The sequence below is a fragment of the Sparus aurata genome, chromosome 9, assembly GCF_900880675.1.
Source record: "Sparus aurata chromosome 9, fSpaAur1.1, whole genome shotgun sequence".
In the NCBI taxonomy this organism is placed as follows: domain Eukaryota; kingdom Metazoa; phylum Chordata; class Actinopteri; order Spariformes; family Sparidae; genus Sparus; species Sparus aurata.
Genome location: NC_044195.1, coordinates 15,212,719 through 15,238,098, shown reverse-complemented (window position 1 = coordinate 15,238,098; position 25,380 = coordinate 15,212,719). Strand labels below are relative to the sequence as shown.

Genomic DNA, 25,380 nt, shown 5'->3' with positions numbered 1-25,380 from the left:
TACATTCAAAATTTTTATTCATGGTAGAGTGAGTGTAGAAAGCTTTTTCTTACTCTATGCAAATGGTTCATTTAACTACACACAGAGGAAGGTCACTGAATCAATGAAAGAAAAGAAGCATTTTTATTTTTTGAAACACGAGCCTCTGAAGACACCCACAGTGAGCCTCAATACAAATTTAAAACATTCACCTGATTAACAGCTTCATTTAGTGTTCATGTACACGTGGAGATAATGTATAGAGAGGTGATATGTGTTGTATCTCTATGGTATAAATGCACAATATGCATGTCACATTCATGTTTACTGGAGGTGGCGTTAATAACTTAATTAAGGGAGAGGAAGATGCGTCCATGCTGATGTGATTTGTGGTCATCCTCCCCATGTTTATGGTTAATCTCTACCTCATCGTGAGGACTAATACGAGTCTGGACGACAGAAATGCAGATGAAGAAATCTCCACCACAGGACTAACAGAAGCACTGTACATGTATACACAGGAAATGTAGAAAAATAGAATGTGTTTGTGAGATTCGGTGAAGGAATGTGTGTGGAGAGGAGATGAGGAGACCGTTGTAGACCCAAAAGTCCCGTCTGTTTATCAAATACTCCCGAGTGCTGCACTGTACAATATTGCTGACACAGCCAGAAAGAGAGGACAAACAGGACAAGTGGGGTTAGAATGAAAGACTGAAGAGGACATGAACAAAGGGGAAAAACAGAAGTGCTGTTTGATAATGAAACTGGGCCACTAAGAGCTGGATCTCCATCTTCCAAATATTTACAAGCGAGAGAGACTGGAATGATAAATCTGGAATGATACACTTTCTGAAGTTTGACCTCACTCTAACAAAACCCCAACATGTGCAGCGACGGTGCGAATCGGCATCAGGGACACGACGGCAAATATATTCTGTGATAATAATCAGACTTCCAAAATGACAGAGTGCATAGAACGCAAACAGTAACAAAATTATCTTCCTTTCGGATACTATAACACTTCATATATTACATATAGAGCATTTTGCCCATGCAGCTAACACAACAGTGAAGCGTGGAGATGAGCATAGCGAGTCAAGATTCAGTTAAAGCAAGTCTGTGTGACAACAAAGCAGACCGGATTCTGAATACTCTTTTTCTTCTTCATATCACAAGATCACAAAGAAGACACTAGAAATGTACAATCCTGCTAAAATATCTAAAGGAGGACCGCTCCCAAGGACCTCAACATACAGTTTACTGTATCTGTCATCAATATTGCCATGCACTACATATACTTACAGCTAATCTCTGTCTTAATATATTACACATAAAAAAAAATAATCAGAAAACAAAACATTCAGTATTTTTCAAACTTTTACATATTTTGATAGATGTAGAATTTTTCTGCGTTTTTTTTTCTTCTTCTTTTTTGAAAAACAAACCTGAAACACTTGGGCTCTAATTGTGCGGAGAGGCGCTCTGAGAGCCCCTCCTCCCACACCGGCAGCTCTAAGAGCCGCCCTGTCATCAAACGCAGCACAGCTGTCATCGGAGAGTAGGGGAGCGTGGATGTGTGGGACGGTTGGAGGGGAAATGGAACAAACGGTTGGAGATATGAGGGAGTGACTGGGAATTAAACTGCATGTTTCTGGTCTAGGCTGCGACCACGGTGACTTCATATAAATCTTCAACAGGGTGTCGGTTTGTCGGTACAACAAACACTATGAAGTTTTTCTTGTGACTGAAATGTGCAGGTGAAACAGGGTACCCTTGTCTGACCAATTTGCAAGTAAAGTGTCGGGTGTTCACATATTTTCTTCCCCCTCAGCGGGGTGGGAAATTGAAGGTGTATGGGCTGAGTGGGGGAGTGTGGGGTTGGGGTACGCCTGAAGGAAATGTTGACAAGCAGTTCTTTAGTTCTGCATCTGCTCAAAGAATTTGTAGGTGGGGTTCTCATAGCCGTTCTGCTGCATCCTGGCCAGATGGCGCTCCTCCGGTGTCACGGCTGCATCCACCTGGCGGCACAGATAAAAGGGGGTTAGTGAAGCAAAAGAGCACGGGGGGAACACTGATTTCTGTTCTGCACCTCACACACAACCATCGATTCGTAGCAGCTATTCTTTACCTCGATCACACCGTGATGAATAGAGGTGTATTGCTTCTTCCTCAGCATCACCAAGGTAATGACGATGACAGTTGCTATGACAACCCCTCCGACCATGAGTCCGATTATGGCACCCTTATTGGACCCCACATCGTCAGCGAAAAACACCTGCCATTGAAAAACAAAACAATTCAGTACATGCACGTAGCACATACCGCAGGTGGAGCAGGCTAACATACATGATGATGAGTGTCGTGTTGGACTCGAGTGCTTTTCATACCAGCTTCTGATGATAAACTGCGTAACCAGCACCCTGCCCCTCCTCAGTCTCCATCCGCACTTCTGGCAACTCCTCTGGCTTCAAGGCTGATACTGGAATGAAAGCAGCAAGCAGACAGATAACAGAATAAGAAATAACATTTAGTAGTAACAGCAATTTCTAATTACAATGTTACTGTATGTTTTCAAAGTGGCTAGTGGTGGTAATGGGTGAAGAAGCACAGCAGTGTGCCCTTAAAGTCAGAGAAGAAGAGAACTGCTAGCAAGCGACCATCATGTAAACAATACAAGATTTTAATTCAACATTTATTTTAAATTCCGTACATTAATTTTTAAGAGAAAGGAAATTCAGTCAGCACTATTTATCTGTTATTATTACTATTATTATTCTTCTATCTATTTACTTATTCATCCGCCAAACAATCATATGCAGACATGATGAAAGGTAATACTGATTAATTGAATCTCGCAGTCCTGTGACACACTGGACTCACCAGGTCGCGTGGGGAGTCCTCTATCCGGGTTTGGACGAGCATCAACAGGCTCAACTACAGAAAGATTCATAGAGAAATTTTCAAAAAAGGGGATAAAATGTCAAAAATTACATGCATTAGCTCATCAATTCATCTTCTGCGTGGGTACCTGTGCTGTTAGCTGGGCTAGCTTATCTACTGTGAGAGGCACAAATTGGGGCTACAGTTAGCTAATATACTGTAAATTAATCCATGTGATTGTGTGTAGTGAAAAAACTCAATTTGGTGGAGCTTTAAGTAACTCATTTAATGTTGCTGCACAAACTGTATAATAACTGAGATTTTCGAGGAATTAGAAAAAGAAAAATGAAAGTAGAAAATAGTTGACTATCTACTCTCCTGATTTGTGTACACATATCTATGGTGTGTGTGTGTGTGTGTGTGTGTGTGTGTGTTACCGTGGTTCTCCGTGTTGGGTTGGTTGAAGCTCTCAGGGTGGATGAAGCCCAGTCCGTCCAGGCCAGGGTCCATCGGAGCAGAGCTGTAGGCCTGATCAGGCATCAGAGCGTCGTTACCGTAACTCACCCTGCCATCCACCTGTACACACACACACACACACAAACACACAGAGCAATGTTAATCTGGACGTGTCAGTCTGGGACAACCAGGGAGGCTTTCTTTGAAAATATAATCCAGTCCTGATGATTATCTGCTAAACAGGTGGAGAACCTGACATCATCTACAAGACTTCAACTCGCTGATGTAATTATGTGCCAACAACACTTCACTAAAGCTCAGTCAGCTCTACAACTGTGATCTCACTGGAAAATGTTTTCCCCTTCAGATGTCCAAGAAGAACTGATTTTCTCAGATGATTCTTCTAAATCTCATTCACTGAAACCGATCACGGCCAACACGATGTGTCATCAGCTGAACCATTTAAAACTGATTTCGGCCTTTTTGGCATTTCTGACTGCACGATTTCTGCAATCAAAACCCACCTCCACAATACCCAGACAGCATCTAAGTGTCTTGTATCGCAGTACAGATGCTATTCTATTTATATACACGAGAGCCTGCAGTTTATACAGGACAGACTCCATGCATATGTGAGTGGGTGCAACTCAACTCACCCGCCCATCACTCTGCAGGGAAGAGACTTGCTGAGACAGCTCCGCCTGAACTCTCTGCACTATAACAGCTAGAGAAAAAAAGAGTGTGTGAGAGAGAGGGAGAGAGAGAGAGAGATACAACATGATGACAGATGGGAGGACGAAGTGGTAGGAGAACTCTGCGCAGTGTCCCGATAACTGAAGACAAACTAACAGAGATGCTGAGTTATCAGCACAACATGCCTTACTGGACTCCAGACATGTTGTTAAACTTGTTTTCAGCCTCACTCAGCACTACAAGAGGTTTCGGGGTCACATCATTAAATCTGTACAGTCCCATTGCTCATAAAAGGTGGTCAAATGTGGGCTAGTTTAATTAATCTTATGTGAGCTCATCTCTCTTTAAAATGATCAGTTCACAGACTGATTTGCCACACCTTGACTTTTTTATACTACAGCAGGATAGATGAGGCATGTTTAATGTCACTGCAAGTATATGTTCTTACTTTTTTCACCTAATCTGCTGGTTATTTTCCCAGCTAATCAACTAATCGATTTTTCTGTACAATATGAAAAAAAAGATTGATGATTATATTGAAAAGTATATTCAGTTACCATTATAGCAGAGATAATCAGAAAATGTTCACAGTTGAGAAGCTGAAACTCGTGAATTTTTGCCAGTTGTTCCTATGAATACATTTTAACCCTGCATTGTTGCAGACTGTTTTTCTAACGATGGACTAATCAAGTAATCAAATAAATGTTTCAGCTTTAATAATGACATTGACTTAAAACTGACTAGGGTTTAAGGGGAAAACCAACCAGCTTTGGAAAATGGTAAAACATGAAATTATTTGATTGTAAATAGTTATAAAAAAATAAGTATAGTCCTTTACTCTTCTCTGTGACAGTTATGTTTTCTGTGTCGTCACTGAAAAATATATAATAAAGTAATAGAAAAATATATATTTTATTCTGAAGATTTACACTAACTATTTAACACTAATTCAACATTTAGTGCCCGTTCTTTATAGAAGACTGCTCCCTTAGGACGGGACATGATTTTAAAAGAAGTATTTTTATGGTACTATAATGTTAATTAGCATTTGGACACAACATATCGAGTCCTCATACCCTGACTGGCTATGCACAAGTATTAAGAGCAATCATTATATAGTTAGTAAGAATAATGAAGCAGGGACTTACCGACTTGGTTTTGGATCTCATTGGCTACGCTGGGCACTTTGTAGAGCAGACCAATTGACTGATTCATCCTCTCATCAATCACACGTAGGTGGGTCAAAACCTGAAAGAAGAAGAAAGGAAAGAAGTTCGAGTCAAATTCAGAAATCATAATTTTCTGTGTGTGTCTGTGTGTGTGTGTTTTTGTGTACCTGAGGTCTGATCTGTGCAGCCTTCTTGGGGTCGACTGTGCGTACATGCTCGTAGTGTTTCAGTGTGTGCTGCCTGTCCTTCTGCTCTGCACGGACATACTTCTTCAGCAGGCTCAGCACCTGACGAGCCTGGAGGGCGTTGCATGGTCATTAATACACTTACTGAAGCCTTTTACAGTAAAAACATACAGTATGACTTTTTGTTTGGAGTTAACAAACATCATTATATTTGTTTCAAGTTACACTTGAGCAATGTACTGAGAAAGCTACAGTGACTTATCTCTGAACTCCCCCACTAACACACCCAGGACTTTATGCAACAGCTCTGCTTTTACTGAAAAGTGCACAGGTGACGAGTGTGTGTGTGTGTGTGCGTGTGTGCGCAAGTTTGTGTACCCGTGGAGGGTTGGCCTGTAGGGCACTGAGGTAATTTTCCAGAGCCAGGCGTCTGCGGCTGTTGAGCAGAGCCTCCACCCGGGCCATGTGGGTCTCCACCAGCTGCTGCCTCTCTCCTGCTGCCTCCTGCTCCAGAGCCTCCACCTTCTCCTGGAAGTGCTGCAAATACAGAATGTAACTGGTATTTTAAAAGACTGTGAAATAAAACATCTAATATCTTATCCTGTCTCCATAGTTGAGTCATTTTTAGAACATGTCAACTAAATGGCAATAAAATAATTTCAAAATCCCACTTTTCTCCTCATGTAAACTTTGACATATTTTTGCTGATTTATCTTTTTAAACAAATTTATCTAGCTCCGTATCACTGATAAGTTAAAACTAATTTTACACAGGTGAAATCTGAAGGATATGATTTAAATCCCTGTCACTAAGGCATTCTCACTTTCTTTTCACTGTATATTTTGGCCAAGATAATGGAATTAAAATATTTTCACAATCTTTCACAATTACAAATAATGCTACAATATATTCACAAATACAGAAGAAGTCGTGGTTTGTTTTCTACCTGGATGACAGCTTTCTTATCAGCACGTGGAAGGTTCTTGGCCTGTCTCTCAGCCTCTTCCCACTCCCTCATCACCTGGACATAAACAGACAAAAGCAGCCATTACATACAATACAGAAAAATAAAATCAGCTCATGTCAGACATTTGGACACCCTGGCAAGGCAAAATCCTAGACAGAACTGTTGAGGATGTTAACCCTGACATACCTGGGACATCCTTTCACGATGTTTGGCCTCCAGGCTTTCCTTGGCCTTCTGGAAGTCAGTGTGTTCGTTGTCTTCGCCGGGAGACTCGAGGTACCGATCCACGGCGTCTGGAGGGCTTGGGGCCATGGTGGGCACTGGAGAGAAACAGAGAGGGAGGGATGATGTATAACACAGGGAGTAAAAAAAACAAAAAACAAGGTTAGGCAGAGTGAGACAGAGCTGTAAGAATACTAGCAAAAAGGATGCACGGAAGTTAAACGCCGTGCCTGAAACACACAAGTAAAATCCAAAAGACAAGGCAAGTTTAAAATGTGTGTAAAACATGAAGTAGGTTAGGGACAAACAGGAAATTGTTTTAATATAAACACAAATAATGGTACAACAGAAACATAGCGGGTTATCAGGGGGACAAAGGATGATTAGTTTCCCAGTAAGTGCTGTGCGTATGCCTTTATTTATTGTGGGAGCCTGGAGATAAGAGGAAAAGTGCAGAGTCAGTATGAGGGCAGATGCTGCACGGAGAGGACTGTGATGCTTCACTGAGTGGAAACATCAAATCAACCCGTTAACCTTTAACGAAACCCTCCCCCCCATATATACTCTCTCTCACACACACACACAGACACACAGACAGACACACACACAGAGACAGACACACACACACAGGCTATAAACAAAGTGCAACAAGACATTGTTAGAGACCTTAAACTGCCAGGTCAGTGTGCTATGCAGCTACAGCAGCAGATACGCTGCCGCTGCAAGGCATGCAAACGCAGGTGTGTACATGACTTCATGCAGACACACAGCGATATTCAAGGTTCAGTGTTTATGCTTCCTTGTCCACATGCTGTAAGAGGTATCAGTTAGTAGTAATATATTGAAATGAGTAATTGAATGATATTAAAGTGAATGACTACTGAAGCATCATGGCTGCTTTCCAACAGGGACACTAAACTTGAGCCACTTGCCTTCGCATTTTTTCTTTTCATTGTTCTTTCAGTACGATGTCCAAACATCATCAGTTAAACTACCAACTCTGCTGATGTTAAATGACTGGCCTAAAAGCTTCATAAAGGATACAGCTGGTCATTTATCTTTTTGCCAACAAATCCCATAAAAAGACCAAAACCATCAATTAATTTATCCAAACAAGTATTCAGTGTGTGGTTAAAGCCTGATAGAGCTTATTCCTCTGTGGCATAGAGCTCCATTGTTGTCTGAAAATGCATCAGCCAGCCACACAGTGACATTTTACTTGCGTACAATGAAGAATATTTCAGAAGAATAATTTTAAGTGAATCACAGTCATCATACTGGTGGCTGCAAAGAGGGTGACCACATTGGGTGCATGTTGTAACATCTTCAATGGGTTTAAACAGAAACACTGATAGCGTGAGTCGCATTTCTCACGCGAGTCCCACTTCCCACGCACAAGTCAAGCCAAGCCACAGCAGTGCTTCATTGAGAGATTCAGACTCTTGCCTATCGTAACCACAACAGACGCGTTTTTGGCAAAAATGGACCTGAAAACAACCCTGAGGACAGTCAGATCTTTTTCTTTTTCTCCCTCTTTCAACGGTAGAGTGAAAAACATTGATAATTATCTAAGGGAAACTCCATATAATAAACAGGGCAGGCAGGAGCTTGTGTGAGGAAGGCGTAACAGGAGAACCAAGTGTGTGTTCATCTCAGACAGAAAATAGTTCCCGCCAGATGCTCTATTGACTCTTGTTTTAGATATTTAGCTAAACACTTAAATGTCCAGATGTTTTAAAGTAATGACTGCGCCTTTTTCAAACAACAACAAAAAAAATTTGTGACCCATTTTAAAAGATTTACAACTTCTATAGGAAGAAAAGGAGCCATAGTCAGGCCAGAGTTCAAACGTATTACTTAGCAGATAAATTAATTGTTGGTTGTAGTCTTTTCATTACATTTGTTGGCAATAAGACAAATATATAAAACCCTCAGCCTTATCGTCTGAGCCAAGGGATCCCAGCTGCTTCTACTTCACCACATGTTTGAGGACATTTTCTTTACTTTCTGGATTACACTTATATAAGGTGATTTCATGACCTCCCTCTTTTTCTCTTGTTTAATTTTCTTTGATAATCATAAATACAATATCCTCTTGCTGAGAAAATAATGCTATAAGGCTAAATACAAAACTAGTGTAGAAGCAACTGAATCCACTCGTCAGTGCTCCGAGTTGTTAAGAGCCATGAGACACTCAAGACAGGGAGACACACAGAAACAGAGACAATCTGCAGTAGCCGGAGGACGGGAGTCAGGCCTCGTGGTGCGTGGACGCTTCAGGGTTTCTACGGCTCCGGTCCTGGGACTTACACGAGCTGCTGCAGACGGCCATGCAGTACTCCTCCGAATCAAAGTTATTCCTGTTGCCCCCGCAGCCCCCAAACAAGAAGGGAGCACAGCGGCGCTTCTCGGGCATGAAGTACCAACGCTCCAGCATGGCATGACACGGGCCGGACACAGCCCGAGCCCAACACACGGCTGAGACATGTGCACACAAACGCAAATTAAAAATCAAATATAAATGTATGCAGAACATGACGTGATGGAAAACATAAAAGTATACAACAACATCAACATCGTATCTTGAAAACATACAATGAATCCAAACATGTAGACAAAGGGTGTGTATCCTCTTCTTACCTCGAACGACCTCCTCAACTGACTCAGTTGTGGTGGTGGTTGTTGTTGTCATGGCAACGTTAGCACTGCGCTCATCGCTGTCCCGTTCGTCGGTCATGTCATCCTCCTCGTCCTCTTCGTCGTCTTCATCGCCATCTCCGTTCTCATCCCTTTCGAAAGTGTCAGCCTCTTCGTCCTCGTCTTCGTCGTCCTCCATGGTGGCGGGCACTGTGTCTGCCGCACGCGTCATGCTGCAGGGAGGGCAGTCAGTTCAGTCAACATGCAAACCTCTGTGTCGGTCTGGACAAACAGTGATGAATGTGCACTAGTGAGGATACCTGTTATCAGAGTACTCAGCTTCAGCTCCGCCCCACCAGACGTCTGACTCCTCCCCTTCTAGCTCTGTGCTGTCCGACTCTCGCTCCGCCTCAGCAGGACAGCAGACGAACTCCACCCCACGGAAGCGGTCAATACCACATGGCAACAGCATCCCATAGTCATGGAGATTCATGGAGCGGTCTCCGCAGGACTAAGTTTTAATGACAGACATTAATCAAAACTTCCCACAGTGCTTGAGTGGCTTCTAACACCTTTGACAACCAGGATGAAATTACACAGCTTTGAAGACATTTCATGGTGTCAGTGAGGGCTCATTGTGTTCAACCTAAGTGACTGGATATAAGGAGCACCACTCTCATAATCTCATAAACAGATTATTTTTTTATAACGGAGGTTAAAAAAAAAAAATTTTGGCAGACAGTTGTCTTCGTGGGTGACTGCACATTAATGCACAATCAGAGACGCATGAGGATAAATAAAGTGGTGGAGAAGGTGGACAGCAGAGTGTTGACAGCGTGAAATTAAGGAGTGCTTAGTCACTCTGCCGGAGAACTACTGAAGACCAGACAGGAAAGGAAGCAACAGACAGAAAACTGGCAGCTATGATGACGGATATGAAGTTTATACAGTGACATTTAATGCTGTCCGTCCTTACCTCTTTGGCTACAGTGTGCCAATGCAGGTGGCTCTCACACTGGTCCATACGCTCCTGGTGCAGGAACTTACACTTGTCAGGAACAAGCAAGGCATCGCTCACAAACTCCCCAACTGCAACATTAAAGTTGCTCATCAGAAGCACGTATCATATGCATTCACACATAGGAACCAACATGCTCAGTAACATCCACACGTATAATTTAAACTGCTTACCCAGGCATCGGTATGGTACCACAATGTGCGTGTGACTGCGGCATTGCTTGCGGCCTTTCTTGCACCAGTTCTGGATGCTGATGGGCTGGTTGGCCTCCACAACATTTGTGATCTGCAGCTCCGGGTACACCTGGAGAAATAGAACAAATATTTATGTCAACTTGTTGTCTCCGTCTCCTACTCTGTCTCTGCATCACTTTGTCCTCTTGCTTAAATACCTCTTGGCAGTACTGCAGGATGCCCTCCTTGGTGCCAATGCAGCTCTTGGTGCCAGACGGGTCAGACTCCCACTTGCCACTCTGCACACTGATGTGCATGTTGAGCTTCCCGCAGAACATGGCCACCTGGGGCTCAGTTAGCAAACTCACAGAGTCATCAGCTGGCACCTGGACAGACGAAAGAGAAAAGAGAAGACAACGATGAAGACTGATTGTATCACACTGGATAAAGTAAAGATTAACCAGAGATCCTGATCCCGCTTGTTTCGTCCCTTTCAGTATATTTTAGATCCTGTCAAATACAATCCTGCAAAAACAACTGTCACTCCATACAGTACAATAGAGGAATCAGGAGAAAGGCCTCTTTGAATCAATGTGCATTTAAGTTCTTATATAAAGAAATACATTATGGTGATATTACTGCTGGTTTTAGCCAAAGCCTGGCAAGACACTCAATTTTATCCCCACTGAGCCCATAAGCCAGAGAGCTAAGCTCCAGCCACAGGCCAGCAGCACATGTGCCCTTTGTTAGCCTGCCTTAAGAGGTTTTATTCCTTTCCTCTGACAGAAAGTGCAATGAGAAGGTAGGGAAGAACATATAGCCTGTAAGAGCAACGAGTAAGAAAAAAATTGAACCATGGGCTACCAAAAAACAAGTTGTGAGTGAACAAGCACTTCTTTTAAATGAACTAGCCTTGGCCTTCTCCTGTGCAAGGACATTCTGCACTCTTCTTTTTCCTTCCCCTTTCCCATCAGGGAAAGAATTGGAGGAAGTCTCTATGTGTTTTGCCTTCTGGTCCCTCTATTGTTTCTGGCACACATCAGGAAGGACCGATGCTGAAAGCTGACAATAATCTGCCGCCCATCTTTTAATGACTTATTCTGACATGATGATGTTTTTTTCTGCAAGGATCTGCTATACATTAGCTTCTTGCGGGTCATGATGGATCATCATGTTGTTTCTTGCTGTAGAATCTACTCTCTTCTCATCTCATCAACACTGTTATCAATGATTTATTTGGATATGAAAGTCCTTTTTTATTTGAGCGCCTTGCATTATATGGCACAACCATCTTGCTCATTCTGTTTGAACCAAAGCAGTAGAATGGAAAAATACAAACAGCAGCTGTAAGCTGTAGATAGATGTACGAACCACCGGCCAGTGGAACACAGGGAGTGTCATAGATAGGGCTATCACGATTTCGATTCTAGATCTAAAATCAACTGAAATTCAAAGGCAGATTCAGCAGTACCCTACACACATGTGCGCGCCTACATGCGTACAGAGGATCTAAAGGGAAAAAACACACAAAACTGACACAACTAGCTTTCAGTAGCCTGCAGCTGCACTAAGCAAGGAGACGAGAAAAAGACTGGTACTGAAGTTAACTCAGACAGCATCAGAAAAGCATCAGGGATCCCCTCTATTAATTTCTTTGAGAAGACAGTTTACTATGAACTAAACTGATATCTGTGCCATAGATCCATTATTTATTTGTGGAAGGGGGAGTTCACTTGGCACAGATTTAAGAAATTGAAATTTGTAACAAACTTGTTTCTATCTCTCTTTGGTTGTCTATTATCCTCTTTTCAATTATAACTCTGAATATTATTTGTACACCTTAACCAATTATCTGTTGATCGTTACGAATCCAGATGCGACAATTCTTATAAATGCATAGTCGAAAAAAAAAAACTTTAAATCAAATTGAACCATGACCTTAAAATTCAAAGTCAAAACCAATGGTGGATTTGAAGACTAGTAACACACCTAGTCATGGCCATGTGAGCTAAAGACTACGGACTGCTAAACAAAAGGTGTTTATACATGGAGTATGTGCCGAGGGGAATGAGATGTCAACTCAGGCTAGTCGTCCAGAACCAACTTATATGTATATCAGTCCATGTCCAGTTACTCAGCACACAAATCACTGGTTCACGTCGTTCAAGTCACAGTCCTTTCATAAAACATTTAAGCCACAGGGCACATTTATATCACTGTAGAATTGTGTGACTGGGTAGTGAGGTAGCAAACCATGATAGTGCATTTGATAACCTTTATCACATCTAGGTATTGCTGCTGAGTGACTCTCTATCATGACTCAGCCTGCCCTGCAGCTTTAAAAAAAAAAACCACATGGCACAGAAAATAAAGTACAATAATAAGTACTAAAATAATTACAGCAAAGAAATAAACCATATGTCATGAGACATAATGACAGTTATATACAATAGTGATATTAAAGGAACAGTAACAAGATTTCCAACCATTATCTCAGGATGATCGCAGGTAATGCATATGGTTATTTTTGTCAGGGAAAGTTCTTGAACGCAACATCAGTGTCTCCTGCATGATGCCTCTGTAGACACTTTCCACTGCAGCACACAGGGGTTTGGGTTTGGGTGGGAGACCTACAGTAGGTGTGTTATTGTACTGAGCCTGCCCAATGGAAACACTATACAACGACTCCCTCAATGCAGCACAGCAACGAGAAAACAGCTGTATACATCTAATGGTTTACTTATTGCAATACAGGCCCTGCTCATCCTTTTTCCAGCTGTGTGTTTGTCTCTGGTCCTGCACAGCAGCAGTAACAGCAGCCGAGCTGCAGGCGCCATCTTGCTTGTGTCAAACTACAGAAAAAAAAGGCTGCATCCTTTTTCCATGTCTCCTCAACAGTTTAACCACCACCCTGCAGCTGCTACGCTGCTGGGCTGGACCGGACCGAGCGGACCGGGTCGACGCAGCAGCTCCGAATTACGCAGTAACGCGACTTTAGCATTTGTAAAACACATTTGTCAAAAACCGGACGGCGTATTCACATCACAGCTGAACTGGTGTTGCGTTTGTTTGATTCCGTTAAGTCGTTAACGAGATAAACTAGCAGAACACGCATACGACGTTATGTTGGCCTGTAGCGGTTGCCATGCCAATCCCTGTCATATTCTGGAAATAAAGCTAGCTAACGTTAGCCTTCAAGACCTTATCAGCCAGGTGACATGACTACCCCAACTAACTAACAATACAAATATAACAGTGACTAGATATTATTATAATAACAGTCTGTTACACAGAGGTAGAGAAAAACATCACCCCGGGACGAACCAAAACATGGCAGGGCCAAGCTGTCAATCACTGACATCTAACGGTAGGCCTCGGTAGCATTGCTGACATTTGGTTTGCTAATTCTACGCAGAAAATCTGTGTACACTGCACATGTGAAAAATATCGATGGACTCATGCAACAATAGTGAAAGACTGTCAGGGAAAGCCATTTATCTGGACGAACCGAAGAGTGGGCCTCAGCGCAGCCCGGTAACAATGTTATCTTCGGTTGTTGCTGTCACATAGCCTGGAAACGTGGAGCGTTATAACCTAACGTTACGCAGTATTGTCAGTTGTATTTACCGTACATTTCACCGTTATTTTGTCACGTCATTAAACACATTCGACACGGTAGTTGGCACCGTGGTACGTTTAAAGCCCGGAGTAACAAGCTCAAGGCCCGGGGAGGAGCGGAGCCAGGGGACGGCTCACCGACACTCTCCCACCACAGCCTGAGATTTTCTCCGCTGTGCTCACCTCGGATGAAAGCGTCAAGGTCGCCACCAGTAACAGCAGAAACGCCGTGAGCTCTCCCATGCCGTCCTCCCGGTATCCAGCACCCCCGTAATGTTCACGATTGTCCCGTCAGAAGAAATGTTAAAAGCGGGCGGGCGATATTGTGTCAACAGCAGCGGCGGCGGCGGCGGCTGAAGTCGTCGTTCCGATCCTGACTCCGGTGATCCCTCCCCGTTTAGCTCCCGACGGTGACGGTGTGAGGCTCGCGGGATGTGGGACTGGTGGGGGCGGGGGGATGACTGCGTGTGTGCGCGCACTGATGCCAAGGAAACTCATTTGACTCACTCGCTCTCCTCCCACTGTCAGAGAAAATCCTAATAAAATACCTACGGTGACGCGCGATTGATGAGCTAATATCGTGCCATATCCAGGGCTGTCAACACATCAGTTTAGTTCCCGTGGAGCTCAGATGGTTAACTTTGCTTCATCAGATTGTATCATCCTCAGTGGGAGGCAGCCTCAAATGTCCTGACAGAAATTTATGACTTTATTCCGGAAACGGAGATCAACGTCTTCTGAGGTTGGACTTTAACTTGGCTTCACTTCCCCTCAGAAGACACATTGACGTCGGACGTGCGCACGGGCTGGAATTTTACCGCCATATTTATGACGGGTCATTAGCCTACATTTAAACAACAGGACTCGGATCAGATAAGTAAAAAAAAAAAAAAAAATCTTTCTAGAAGTTATTAGAGCAGTTTAGAAGTATACTGGCCTGGGACTTCTCAGCTCCATCCATCTTTTTCCAGCAGCAGAGCGCAACATGAGGATTTTCCTGGGATTGTGTATGGTGCTAATTGTCACAGGTACTGTCATGTCATTGAAACCACACATTGACTCTGTCTGTCCTGGCTGTCTGTGCCTGTGTACTGCTGCTTGATCACATAAACGCGCCGAGTGAGTGGAGCATTTGAGCCTTAACATAAAACAGTAAGATGGCAATGTCGACCCATGTGCTGCTGGTAAAGTTTTACTTGATCGACATGTTGCAATTCAGTTTCGCTGCATTCCTGTCCGATTGATCATGTGTTTCTATGATAAGCGCTGTAGGGAAGTGTAACCCAGGCTCACTGTTTTAGTTGCGCAATCGAGATCCCTCTAAAGACACGCCACAAAAATGTTTCCTGTCTTAGTTCCAGGTCTTAGGGGATATTCATTGCGAAATATTCAATGATAAAGTAACAACCTGAGAGATTTCATTCCTACTGTGAACACTGAGGGAGTGGGCAGCCTTTGTGAATGCCTGGTTGAATTATAAAGTGCTTTGTGTTCAGGAGTATCAATCATAGTTAGATATTAACTAAACACTAGTTATTCAACACTTAATATTTTTTCTGTAGACATTTTGTTTCCTTTAAACATCAATCCTGCAAGTCGTCCTTCAAACAGTAGAGGTCAGGTGAGGTTTACCTGTAGAGGATGAAGACAAGTTTATAATGAAACTGCACAAAATCAATTTTAATAGTATTTAGGTAGATATAGATATTGATTTTTGGTCAGGTTTGCACGGGTTTGTTTTTTGATTCCATGTTGAATGTTCTGTGTCTTTCTTTTAAAGGAGCACTATGTTGTTTTGGTGAAGAAATTCAAACTAAGAATTTTAGTATTTACAATATTAATGGGGTAATAACACAAACAAAAGAAATATGTATTTTTTCCATGACTTAATAAACAAGCTGTTCTCAGATAAAAATAAGACCCCCAGAACACTGTTTGAAGATAGAAAGGTGGCAGGGTCCACCACATATAAACAAAGTAAAACAGTATGAAATTGTGTTATCCTTTAAAGTCAGTGTGTGTATTGAATTTCAATCTTGAAAACAAAGAGTTTGTTTAAATTTAATTACTGAAAATGCTCTCTTCTGATTAAAATGTGTTCCCCAAAAACTACATCCTGATCCTTTGACTTCTTTGACCATGTTTGAAAAACTAAATTTAACAGCATGTTGTCAAAATTATGAAAAAAATTTAATGAGATAAGATAATTCAATGAAGTCATCAGTGTATGTAATGCAAGGTTTAAACCTTGTGCAAATCTTATAGAGATAGGATTTTTTCTGTACAGACGTTCCAAAAGGTGAAATGGATTATCTGGGATATAAACAAATACTTTTGTTTTAAATCTACTACACGCTATAAATGTCAGAACTATTGGACTTAAGTGGATAAGGCCTAAAGAGAATCATGCCACTTATGTCATTTAGCTTAAACCAAACAATTTAGTTTTTCTTGGAGTGGGACTTGAGCAATATTTAGACAAAAGGTTTCAAATCAGTGACGCCATTCTTTCTTTCTTGCTTTCTTGATTGCTTCCTTCCTTTCCTTTCTTTCTTTCTTTCTTTCTTCATGCACTTGAGGAGAATACAAACACAGTGAAAGTGTCTGGTTGCTAGGTGTGGCTGTGCAGCTGTGGTTGACCAACAAAGCCCAAGACATTATTGCAGAGTTATCCAACTGGACCAGGTCAATAACATTTGTACACTAATTATCATAATTGTTTATTAGTTTGTAATATTGCTTAATATTATTTGATTATGTAAGCATTAGCCGCGTTGGCAGTTACAACACATGCATAAAGGTGAATGAGACATATTTACAGCCGAGGCCACATGAGGTTATAAATTGAGTGAAAGTAACTTGATAAATAAACTAGACACTCAGTAGAATGCATACCTCCGCCAAGGCCCACTAGTCCCCCTTAATTTAATCAAACAAATCTAATATCAGATAGAAACATATTTAAATCCACAAGATCTGGGTTTTTATTTGGATCCACATCAAATTGTTATGACTGTACTCCTCGAGAAATTAACAAAAACGTTATTAAACACCCTTTTTCTCAATTTATAAGAAAGTGAGAAAAAATAATGGATCCATTCCTCTTTCCAGATCTCTTCAAAAGAGAATGGGTTCTATTCTCCATCCAAGTATTGTGGTATTCTGTTCAGTAGTTTTTGTGTCTGCTGACAAACCAACCAAGCAACCAACACACCAACCTACAAACCCAACCACCAACTAACCCACCAACTAACTAACCACCCCACCTTCCAACTAACCAATCAATGTACCGACCAACCTACCATCCAAAAAACCAAGCAGCCAACTAATCATCCAACACACCAACCAACCAACCTCCCCACCCTCAACCGACTCTCCAACCAACCAACCAACCAACCAACTCACCAACCCTCTAACCCAGGGGTTCTCAACCTTTTGCAAGCTGGGCCCCCCCAAAGCTGGTTCATTGCAGTTGGGCCCCCCCACAAGGAAAAAGAACAGCTGTCCAGAATTGGGTCGGTCAGGCAGCGCTGATTGGCCTTGATGCCTGTCAGTCATGATGAGTCGCTTCTCGTCACCTCTCTGCTGTGTCTGCAGCTGAGCACTGTGATGCATGTCTCTCTCTCCGGCCGGGAGAGTTATCATACCGTAAAATACCAAATAATAGCCGGGGCGTTTATTTGTTTCACTCACTTAACAGACCAGGCGGCAATTTGGGACAGGCGTTTAATTCCTTCCTCACAAAAAGTCCGGGATGAAAATGTCACAAACTTCTCCAGCTTCTCGGTGAATTCTCTGGCATCCTTCTGCAAGTGAAGATGTTGCGGAGGAAACGATTCAGCCAACCCGCACTCGCTGCAAACTCCTCATCTCTGCTGTCACTCACGGTGGCGTACATTTGTTTCACCATCACCCTGATAATTTTGCGGGACACTCTTTCATGGCGTGCCCGTTTGCTGATAACCCATCCCCGCATGTTTATCTCAGGCTCCTCGCTCGCCTTCTTCCTCCCTCCAGCAGGCAGCCTGGTCCTGCTGCTGTCCTCCTCAGACAGACGCTGAAGCTCACTTTGATTTTTCAGAGAAAAAGAGCGGCTGCTTCTCCCGAGTTTTCCTCTGCATATTTTACGAAAGAACGTTTGAATTTCAAGTCGTACTTTTAATTTTTTTGCTGCACCGGAGCCATGGCGATCATCAGTGTGATACTGACTGACAGAAAGCACAACACGTGAAAAAGGCGAAGAAGAAAAACGTCCAGTGTCAGTAGTCACGTCTTCTTCCTTGATTAAAAAAAAGAAATGAATTAGACTCGGCATTTATTTAGGAGCGGCAGCGCAGTAATTGTAATTCATGTAATTCACACAGAAAGCTGCGCTGCCACTCCTAAAGAGACGTGATGGTAGACGTCATGATGATGACGTCGGGCTGTTTCCCCTGCGGTTATTTATCAAAATATACACCTGCACCCTGCATTTAAAGGGGACCCTGTGGTTAATTGAAACCCGGCTATTATTTGGTAATATACGGTACATTTACACCCCGCTCTGTACGCCGGAACGGCGGCGGCCATGTGCATCCGCGATTCATTTGCAGCCTGGACGCGGAGTGCTGTGTGTCCCCTCTCTGTTCTGACTGCAGGCTGGACTGCTGCGTGTGTCTACGAGAGATTGACCGCCTGTGAGTGCTTTTGTTCGCGGGAGGGACTCACGGCAGCACCCGCTGCTCGTTGAGCACAGTAACTGCAGAGTGATACGTGCTTTCAAGTCAGAGTCTCCAAACACTAAAAAAGTCTCTAATAACACCAGTAAAAGTCACTAGATTTGTCGGTAGTCGCTTTTGACAAAAAAAAGTCGCCACAAGGATGATTTGTTTGTGTGTTATAATAGTCCAACCACTTGCATTTCGACATGGGGGGAATTTTCGTGATTTTGTTTTTTTTTTTTTTTTCAGATTTTTGTTTTCCCTCCCATCCTGTAGCCTACTCGCGCCCCCCCCCCAGGAGAGTGTCCGCGCCCCCCCCCCAGGGGGGCGGGCCCCACCGGTTGAGAACCACTGCTCTAACCAACTTACCAACTATCCCTCCAACCAACCAACCAACCAACCATCATACAAACCAACAAAATCAAACCCACGAACCAAAAAGCAGACACTGGTGAACTATAACCTCCTTGGTGGGGGTTAAATCAATAACATGCTCAGACACATCAAAACGTAAAAGACAGAATAGGAAAATAAAAGCAGATAATGGTATGTGAGGAAATTTTTGTTATTTTATAAAAAGGCTGTGGGCTTTGGATGTTTTTTGAGGCGGCAGATATAGACATTATTCCAGTCAAAGAATCAGGAATCAGAATGAGCATGCAAAAAAAAAATGTGAGGATGACTTATATTATGTGACTTATGTGACATTATCAGGACAGTGGATAAACACTTAAGAACGTGTCAAGACTTCTCTCTACAGCTCTGCCTCAAGGAGCTCAGAAAACTGACACTCATGAGGGCACCACTCATTCAGACTGTCTTCCTTAATTCAATGGCACAATGATAAAACATTCTCCAACAAACACAGACAAACAGGCATGTTTGTTTTGTTGGCCGTCTGTCCTTGCTTGGAGATTATTTTGAGATGTTTGATCAGATAAGACATGTTTCAGCCCATGTTTGATCCAGTTTGGTAAGTTTGCCATTGCTTTCAAACGGCTAATTAAACACACAGTAGGCATATTTTGTGTATCCATGGCAACACAGCTCACACACGCTCAGTGTTTAAACTCATTTCCATTGCCTACGTGCTGATGTGTTTCATATTTCAACTCGACCTGACAATGGCTACCAAATTAATTGATATATTATCTAAATCGCAGCCGGGCTAAGTGCAGTAATAAAGTATTAATAATGGTACATTTTGTGACAAATAGCACAGTAATGAAGCACTATAGTGCTGAAGAGATACACATATTTTTCTCAAGATATAAATATAAACATTTGTTTGCTACAAACCCCAAACATTTTTAACCATACTTTAGTTGAAAATGAAAATTGTGATGCAGTAATGATAATTCCAGCTAATCGGGAATCATATCACAATTCCAATATGTATCAATGTTATTGTAAAAAAAAATAAAAATGATTAAGCTAGCCTAACTGGTTCTCACCACATCAGCTAAAATCTCAAAGTGACCATCAATCACCCAGATGCAGTCCTTGTGATTAGTCTTTCGATGCCTAATTCTATAAGTGGTGACCCTTATACAATAGCCTGTAGTACTGCTCTGAGAGAAGAGTACTAAGACAGATCTGCCTTTATTTTCAAGCTCACAACAAAAATTAAAAACTCCTTTGTGTTTTCTTTTTGAAAACCACTCTGTGTTCCAGATGTTTCCAATATTTTTGCGTGTTTGAAGACATCTGGCTTTTAACAGTATCAGGAGTATCTCCAAATTACAATATCCATTTCAGTTTTAAAAGGTGCAAACAGATTATTCTCTGCTGTTTGAGAATGTTTTAATGGTGTGTTGTGAGCTTTACAGTGAGAGACAGTACGCTGTAAAAGGAATCAATTCATCTTTTATCATTAACTAAGTTTAGTTCATAGTTCAGTTTGACTTAGATGTCTGGTTTTCATTATCAGAGCACAACAGAACTATTACCTCAGACCTGACATCTTTAGACTTGAAATGATGAGTTGAATGAATAAACAACTGAGAGCTCACGCAACTCATCAGATTTAGAAACAAGATCAACCAGTGGTGGAAGAAGTTCTCAGATCCTGTATTTACGTAAAACCTCATGTGAAATCCCTGATTTAAAATGAGTAGAAGTATAGACGGGTCATCAGCTACCTGTAGTTGCTTGAAGTGGAGCTATTATCTAAATTATTACAGTATATAAAGTCCATCAGCTTTATCCAAAACCAGAGGTTGGGCCCCCTGCGAAGGGTAATGTGACAAATCTGATTGTTTCTCTCCCATTTATCATCTCATGACCAAAGAAAACAAAATTTGAATGTGGACCTCAGTACGTTTGGTAGGCAGGTAGACAGTGTTTCAAGTGGATTTTCAGGGTAAAATTGGGTAACGTATGATGTTTGCCTTCTTTCACTATTCAGCAACTAAAGTGAGGCCAACAGGGGCACATCAGTTGTCAATAACGCCGTGGCTCCACACCTGGATCCACCATGCATTCCGTTGCATATTGTCAGGCCTGGGCTAGAAATAGGACTCAGATGCAAAATAAGGGCAAGTAAATCAGGCTTTTATTGTGAAATATATTTCTTCACTTGAACTCTTAAGCAAAGTAAAGTGACAAACAAATAGGCTATGAATCACAATATCTAATCTGCGGGGCGAGGAAACAAGAAAAAAAAATGAGGCAAAAGACCTAAAAAAAAAAAAAAAAAAGATAAGGAAACAGGAAATCACTCTCAAGGAAGCAAAAGAATAAATCAGCAAAGAACTAAACTACTTTGGCACACTTGGCTATAAAAAACTTTAAAAATTCACTTCTAACAGAGGAAGACGAAAATGGCTACAAACATAAACTACTCTATCGACTAACTATGAAAATGTACGAAACAAAAGAGGCACTCCACCGGAGGCTAACAAAAGATTAGAAACTTAACTTGGAAAATTCACTGAAAAAATGTACAAACAAAAAGTCACTCACTTAAGAGTATCAAGATCTTAGAAATACAAACTTGGATTCTTGGATCAAGGCTGTGAACGAGAGCTGAGTTGCATGACGAATACAAACACTCTGGTACAAGACAAAGGGAGACGCGGACTATATAACACATGAGGGTAATGGGGAACAGGTGGAAACAATCAGGGATCAGGGGAGACGTCAGACCGGTGACACATGATGAAGGGCAAGTGACCTGAAACGAGAGGAGAGTTTCTTTTCAAAATAAAACAGGAAGTTCACAAGACAAAAAACCCAGGACAAGACACCCCTCACCGTGGTGTGACACATGTTATCTTAAAAGCCGGATAAAAAGCAACCAGACCTCCTACACATAGTCATACATTCTTGCCTTGTTTGTCTTTATTTTCTTGTCTTTTAGTCTGTGTTTGTCAGATTGTGTCCCTTCTGGTTCTACATAAATTTTGTGTATATTTCACTGTACTTTGTATGCCTGCATTTGTACTCCTCAGTGCCTTTTTTTTTTATCTCTCTTAACTGCCTCATATTTAATTTTCATTTCAGTTTTTACTCACATTTTCTGCCTTGGCAGCACAGAAAAGAAAGTTTTGAAATCCAAAATTTTCCACTGTGTGTTGACAAATGTCGACTGAATTAAAAATATTAAAGAGCATCTGAGCAACCCGACTAATCCCTGTTTACATTTGCTACTGTAGGTGATGAGGAGATGACAATCACAGGCAACTTGGAAGGCAGTGTCCTCCTGCCATGCAACTGCCTACAGAGAAATCTGGACGAGGAGTTCCTGTGGCAGAGGGAAGAACCAAGAACAATTCTGGTGGTTAAAAACACCAAGAACACTTCAAACTACAATAGCGGATACAAGGACAGAGCCAAACTATTTCTGCATGAGAACAGCAATAACTGCTCTATTCTCCTGACCAACATCACAGTGGATGACCAGGGGAGATACAGATGCAAATTTTACAAGAAAAAGACATACATGAGAGTCTTTGTAAATCTAAACATCAATGGTGAGTCTATCATTCATTATGCATACAACATTCAATCACTCGTTCATTCTCCCATGAATTTACTGCATGATTGCACACTGCTAACTTGAGTCGTCTGTCACCAGCGAGCTACGACGTCTGTCAGGATGACTCTGCTGACAACCTGAATGCTAACAAAAGTGGAAAGACTTTCCGCTGCAATGCAAGTGGGCACTATGGGGAGGCTGAGATTCAGTGGAAGTTGGGTGGGCAGCTTCTTACAAATTCACCCGATACTAACATCACGCACACAAACACCCTGGACGATCAGACCGGCCTCTACCAATTAACCAGCAAACTCATCACCAAACTCAGCGGGACACCTGCATGTGATGTAAAGGCCAAAGGACTATCAATTGTCATTAGAGATGATTGCACAACAATGACAGGTGACTGTTTTTATTTGTTTCACATTACTGCTCCACATTAAAAGTTACCTGCAAACACAGCAATAGTACAGTGATAGTACAACATATAAAACAGCTTATTACTAAAAGTCCTGTTCAAGATGTGATGTCAAATCATCAGGAAAAACAAATCATTAAGCATTATATTTTTGCCATTTTTGCCATTTTCCACAGAAACCCTGATAAATCCGGTAGATCCAATGAGATACCGGTACCTAAAAATGATTCCAATTATGTTGGTGGTTGTGTTTTCCGTGGTCTTGTGGCGCCGTGGGAATTCTCACAGTAAGTTTTGCAACCGTTGATCATGACGCCAGAGCGCTGTATTAATTTATGTGTTGATTAGCATGGTTAAGCTGGTTTAACTGGAGTTGCACAACACTTACACCTGGAAAAACTTCAGCCACTGCCAGTTTTGGTCTTCTGGGTTGACATTTGTCATCGTTCCTTGTCTCTCCATGAAATTTGACTTCCTTATCTTTTGTTTTTGATACAGGATACCAAAGATAAAAGGAGTGGAGACAGACATCTTTTTATGCCAAACACACCAACTCCAATGTGACAATATATAACTGTGAAAGCACTTCCCTAACAAAAGGTGGTTAGTCATGAATGCGGCACCATGCCCACGCTGAAACTGTTTGTGGGCAGGTTGCATCCTGTGTTCGCTCCACTAATGGAATGTGTTGTTTGTTCCATTTTGTGAGCTATCATGGATGGTTGCAGTCAGGTGTTTATCTTCCTTCATTCAAATTCAAGGACTGTGACATATTAGCCCAGAGATTTCCCAACAACGATAAGAAGATGACGTGATACATTCTATTTCAAATACTGTAAAATCCGGTCAGAATAACTGAACCCTTTGGAAAACATGTCTTTTTGCCATAGTAGAACGACAAGACAACTTACAGAAACACGTGTTCAAAATGTCTTTCATTTCACAAATACACCACAAACTGAGCCATTTGTTGATTGATTGTACCTTGATGGTAATACTGTAAGGGCTGTGATTTGACTGTGAGAAAGAAATAAGATATTTACCACAGCCATTTTAGGAAACTTTACCTTTAACTGATATGGCAACACCTTGCTACAGTTATGACAAACCACACGCATGCTCATACTAACTCGGGGTTGATATGCAGCACATCTATGAGCTGTTTTCATTGTCCCTTTATTACCAGAAATGTGAAATGTACTCAGCACAATACCAGTACTATGCACTGTTTTTTTCCATTTAAATGTAATCTATGTAATGCTGATAGTAATGGAATGTGAAAAATGTGTATGCACCTTAGACTGACAATTTACACTGGGTCCTTTTAAAGGTCCTTGGACAATCTTCATCTTTTTTATCTAAGGGTGTGTTAAAATGTAACCTGCTCTTCCGTAACTGTCTTTGAGGTATGCTGGTTACACTGAATGCTGTTTCTTTGTTTCACTTTTATAAATAAAGATATTTAGGTCATTGTATGGAATATATAACACATCAAGGTTTGGAGGAAACCCTGTGACCACTTTGTAACATTCAAGAGACTTGACACCAAAGGGTAATGCCTGTAGATGATCCCTGCTAGGACAACAAGGCAGCCAGAGAATTTTTCCTGGCTGAAAAGATGTTGTTGAACTGGGAGAACTTGGAAACATACTGCTAGTCCAGATAGCCAGTCTACCACTCCCATATTCAGGGTTTGGTCAGCAGCCAGCTTCTGTAGCTGAGTCAGGAGAGCACACGAGATCTGAGGCATGCTCAGAGAGAGTTGCAGGAATGTGTGACAGCATGAATAAGTGGACTTTTTCAAGGTCACCAAAAAGGGTTAAAACCTGAAACTGCATCCACAAGTGGAACAAAACTGAACAATCCTTAACCCATGTTTTAATTTGTACCATTGTCTTTTGTTTTTGTATTGCAAATTCCTGGTGTCATTTGGTGTCCTGTCATCACTGTCACTCTTACGTTCTTTCTGGAGGCTGTTTTGATATGTGCCGATTAGCATCACACGGTGAAAGTGAAGGTGGCACACCACATTCTTGGCCACAGAGCACCACTGGTAAATAATAGGTTTCCAACTTGTTTAGACTTGTTAGTGGCACTGAGGCGGAGTACTTATCCAGACCTCTTTGTTGTCTTATTGGAGGAAAACTGCCAACATTCAGCACTGTGTATGTGTGTGAGCCAGAGATGACAGGAGCTATCATAATAAATACATATCAAAGGCATTTGTTTATTGTGGTCCTCTGCATTATCTACCTAAAATCAGCTCAGACAACTCAAAGTCTATTT

At 41.8% G+C, this 25,380-nt stretch overlaps 2 protein-coding genes across 4 annotated transcripts; one reads left to right on the top strand and one right to left on the bottom strand.

The window, feature by feature from the left end:
- On the bottom strand, window positions 1–14,471 carry LOC115588690 (amyloid-beta A4 protein). 2 transcript variants are annotated; one of them, XM_030429442.1, is made up of 18 exons: window positions 14,181–14,471; window positions 10,598–10,765; window positions 10,380–10,509; window positions 10,165–10,277; window positions 9,509–9,699; window positions 9,192–9,421; window positions 8,862–9,029; window positions 6,516–6,649; window positions 6,309–6,383; window positions 5,741–5,899; window positions 5,345–5,473; window positions 5,157–5,256; window positions 3,972–4,039; window positions 3,297–3,435; window positions 2,860–2,913; window positions 2,367–2,458; window positions 2,108–2,254; window positions 1–1,997 (listed from the first exon to the last, which is right to left on the bottom strand). In XM_030429442.1, exons 1-18 carry the CDS (start codon window positions 14,238–14,240, stop codon window positions 1,896–1,898), a joined length of 2,259 nt encoding a protein of 752 aa, XP_030285302.1. In that variant the 5' UTR covers window positions 14,241–14,471; the 3' UTR covers window positions 1–1,895. The 2 variants fall into 2 exon arrangements, with proteins under 2 accessions (XP_030285302.1, XP_030285303.1); XM_030429443.1 differs by lacking the exon at window positions 8,862–9,029 and having other exon boundaries at window positions 14,181–14,464.
- On the top strand, window positions 13,546–25,316 carry LOC115588692 (uncharacterized). Of its 2 annotated transcripts, none has more exons than XM_030429448.1 (5): window positions 13,546–13,746; window positions 22,354–22,671; window positions 22,776–23,078; window positions 23,271–23,381; window positions 23,593–25,316. In XM_030429448.1, exons 1-5 carry the CDS (start codon window positions 13,710–13,712, stop codon window positions 23,604–23,606), a joined length of 783 nt encoding a protein of 260 aa, XP_030285308.1. In that variant the 5' UTR covers window positions 13,546–13,709; the 3' UTR covers window positions 23,607–25,316. The 2 variants fall into 2 exon arrangements, with proteins under 2 accessions (XP_030285308.1, XP_030285307.1); XM_030429447.1 differs by lacking the exon at window positions 13,546–13,746 and adding an exon at window positions 14,494–15,025.
- Window positions 25,317–25,380: the final 64 nt, after the last annotated feature.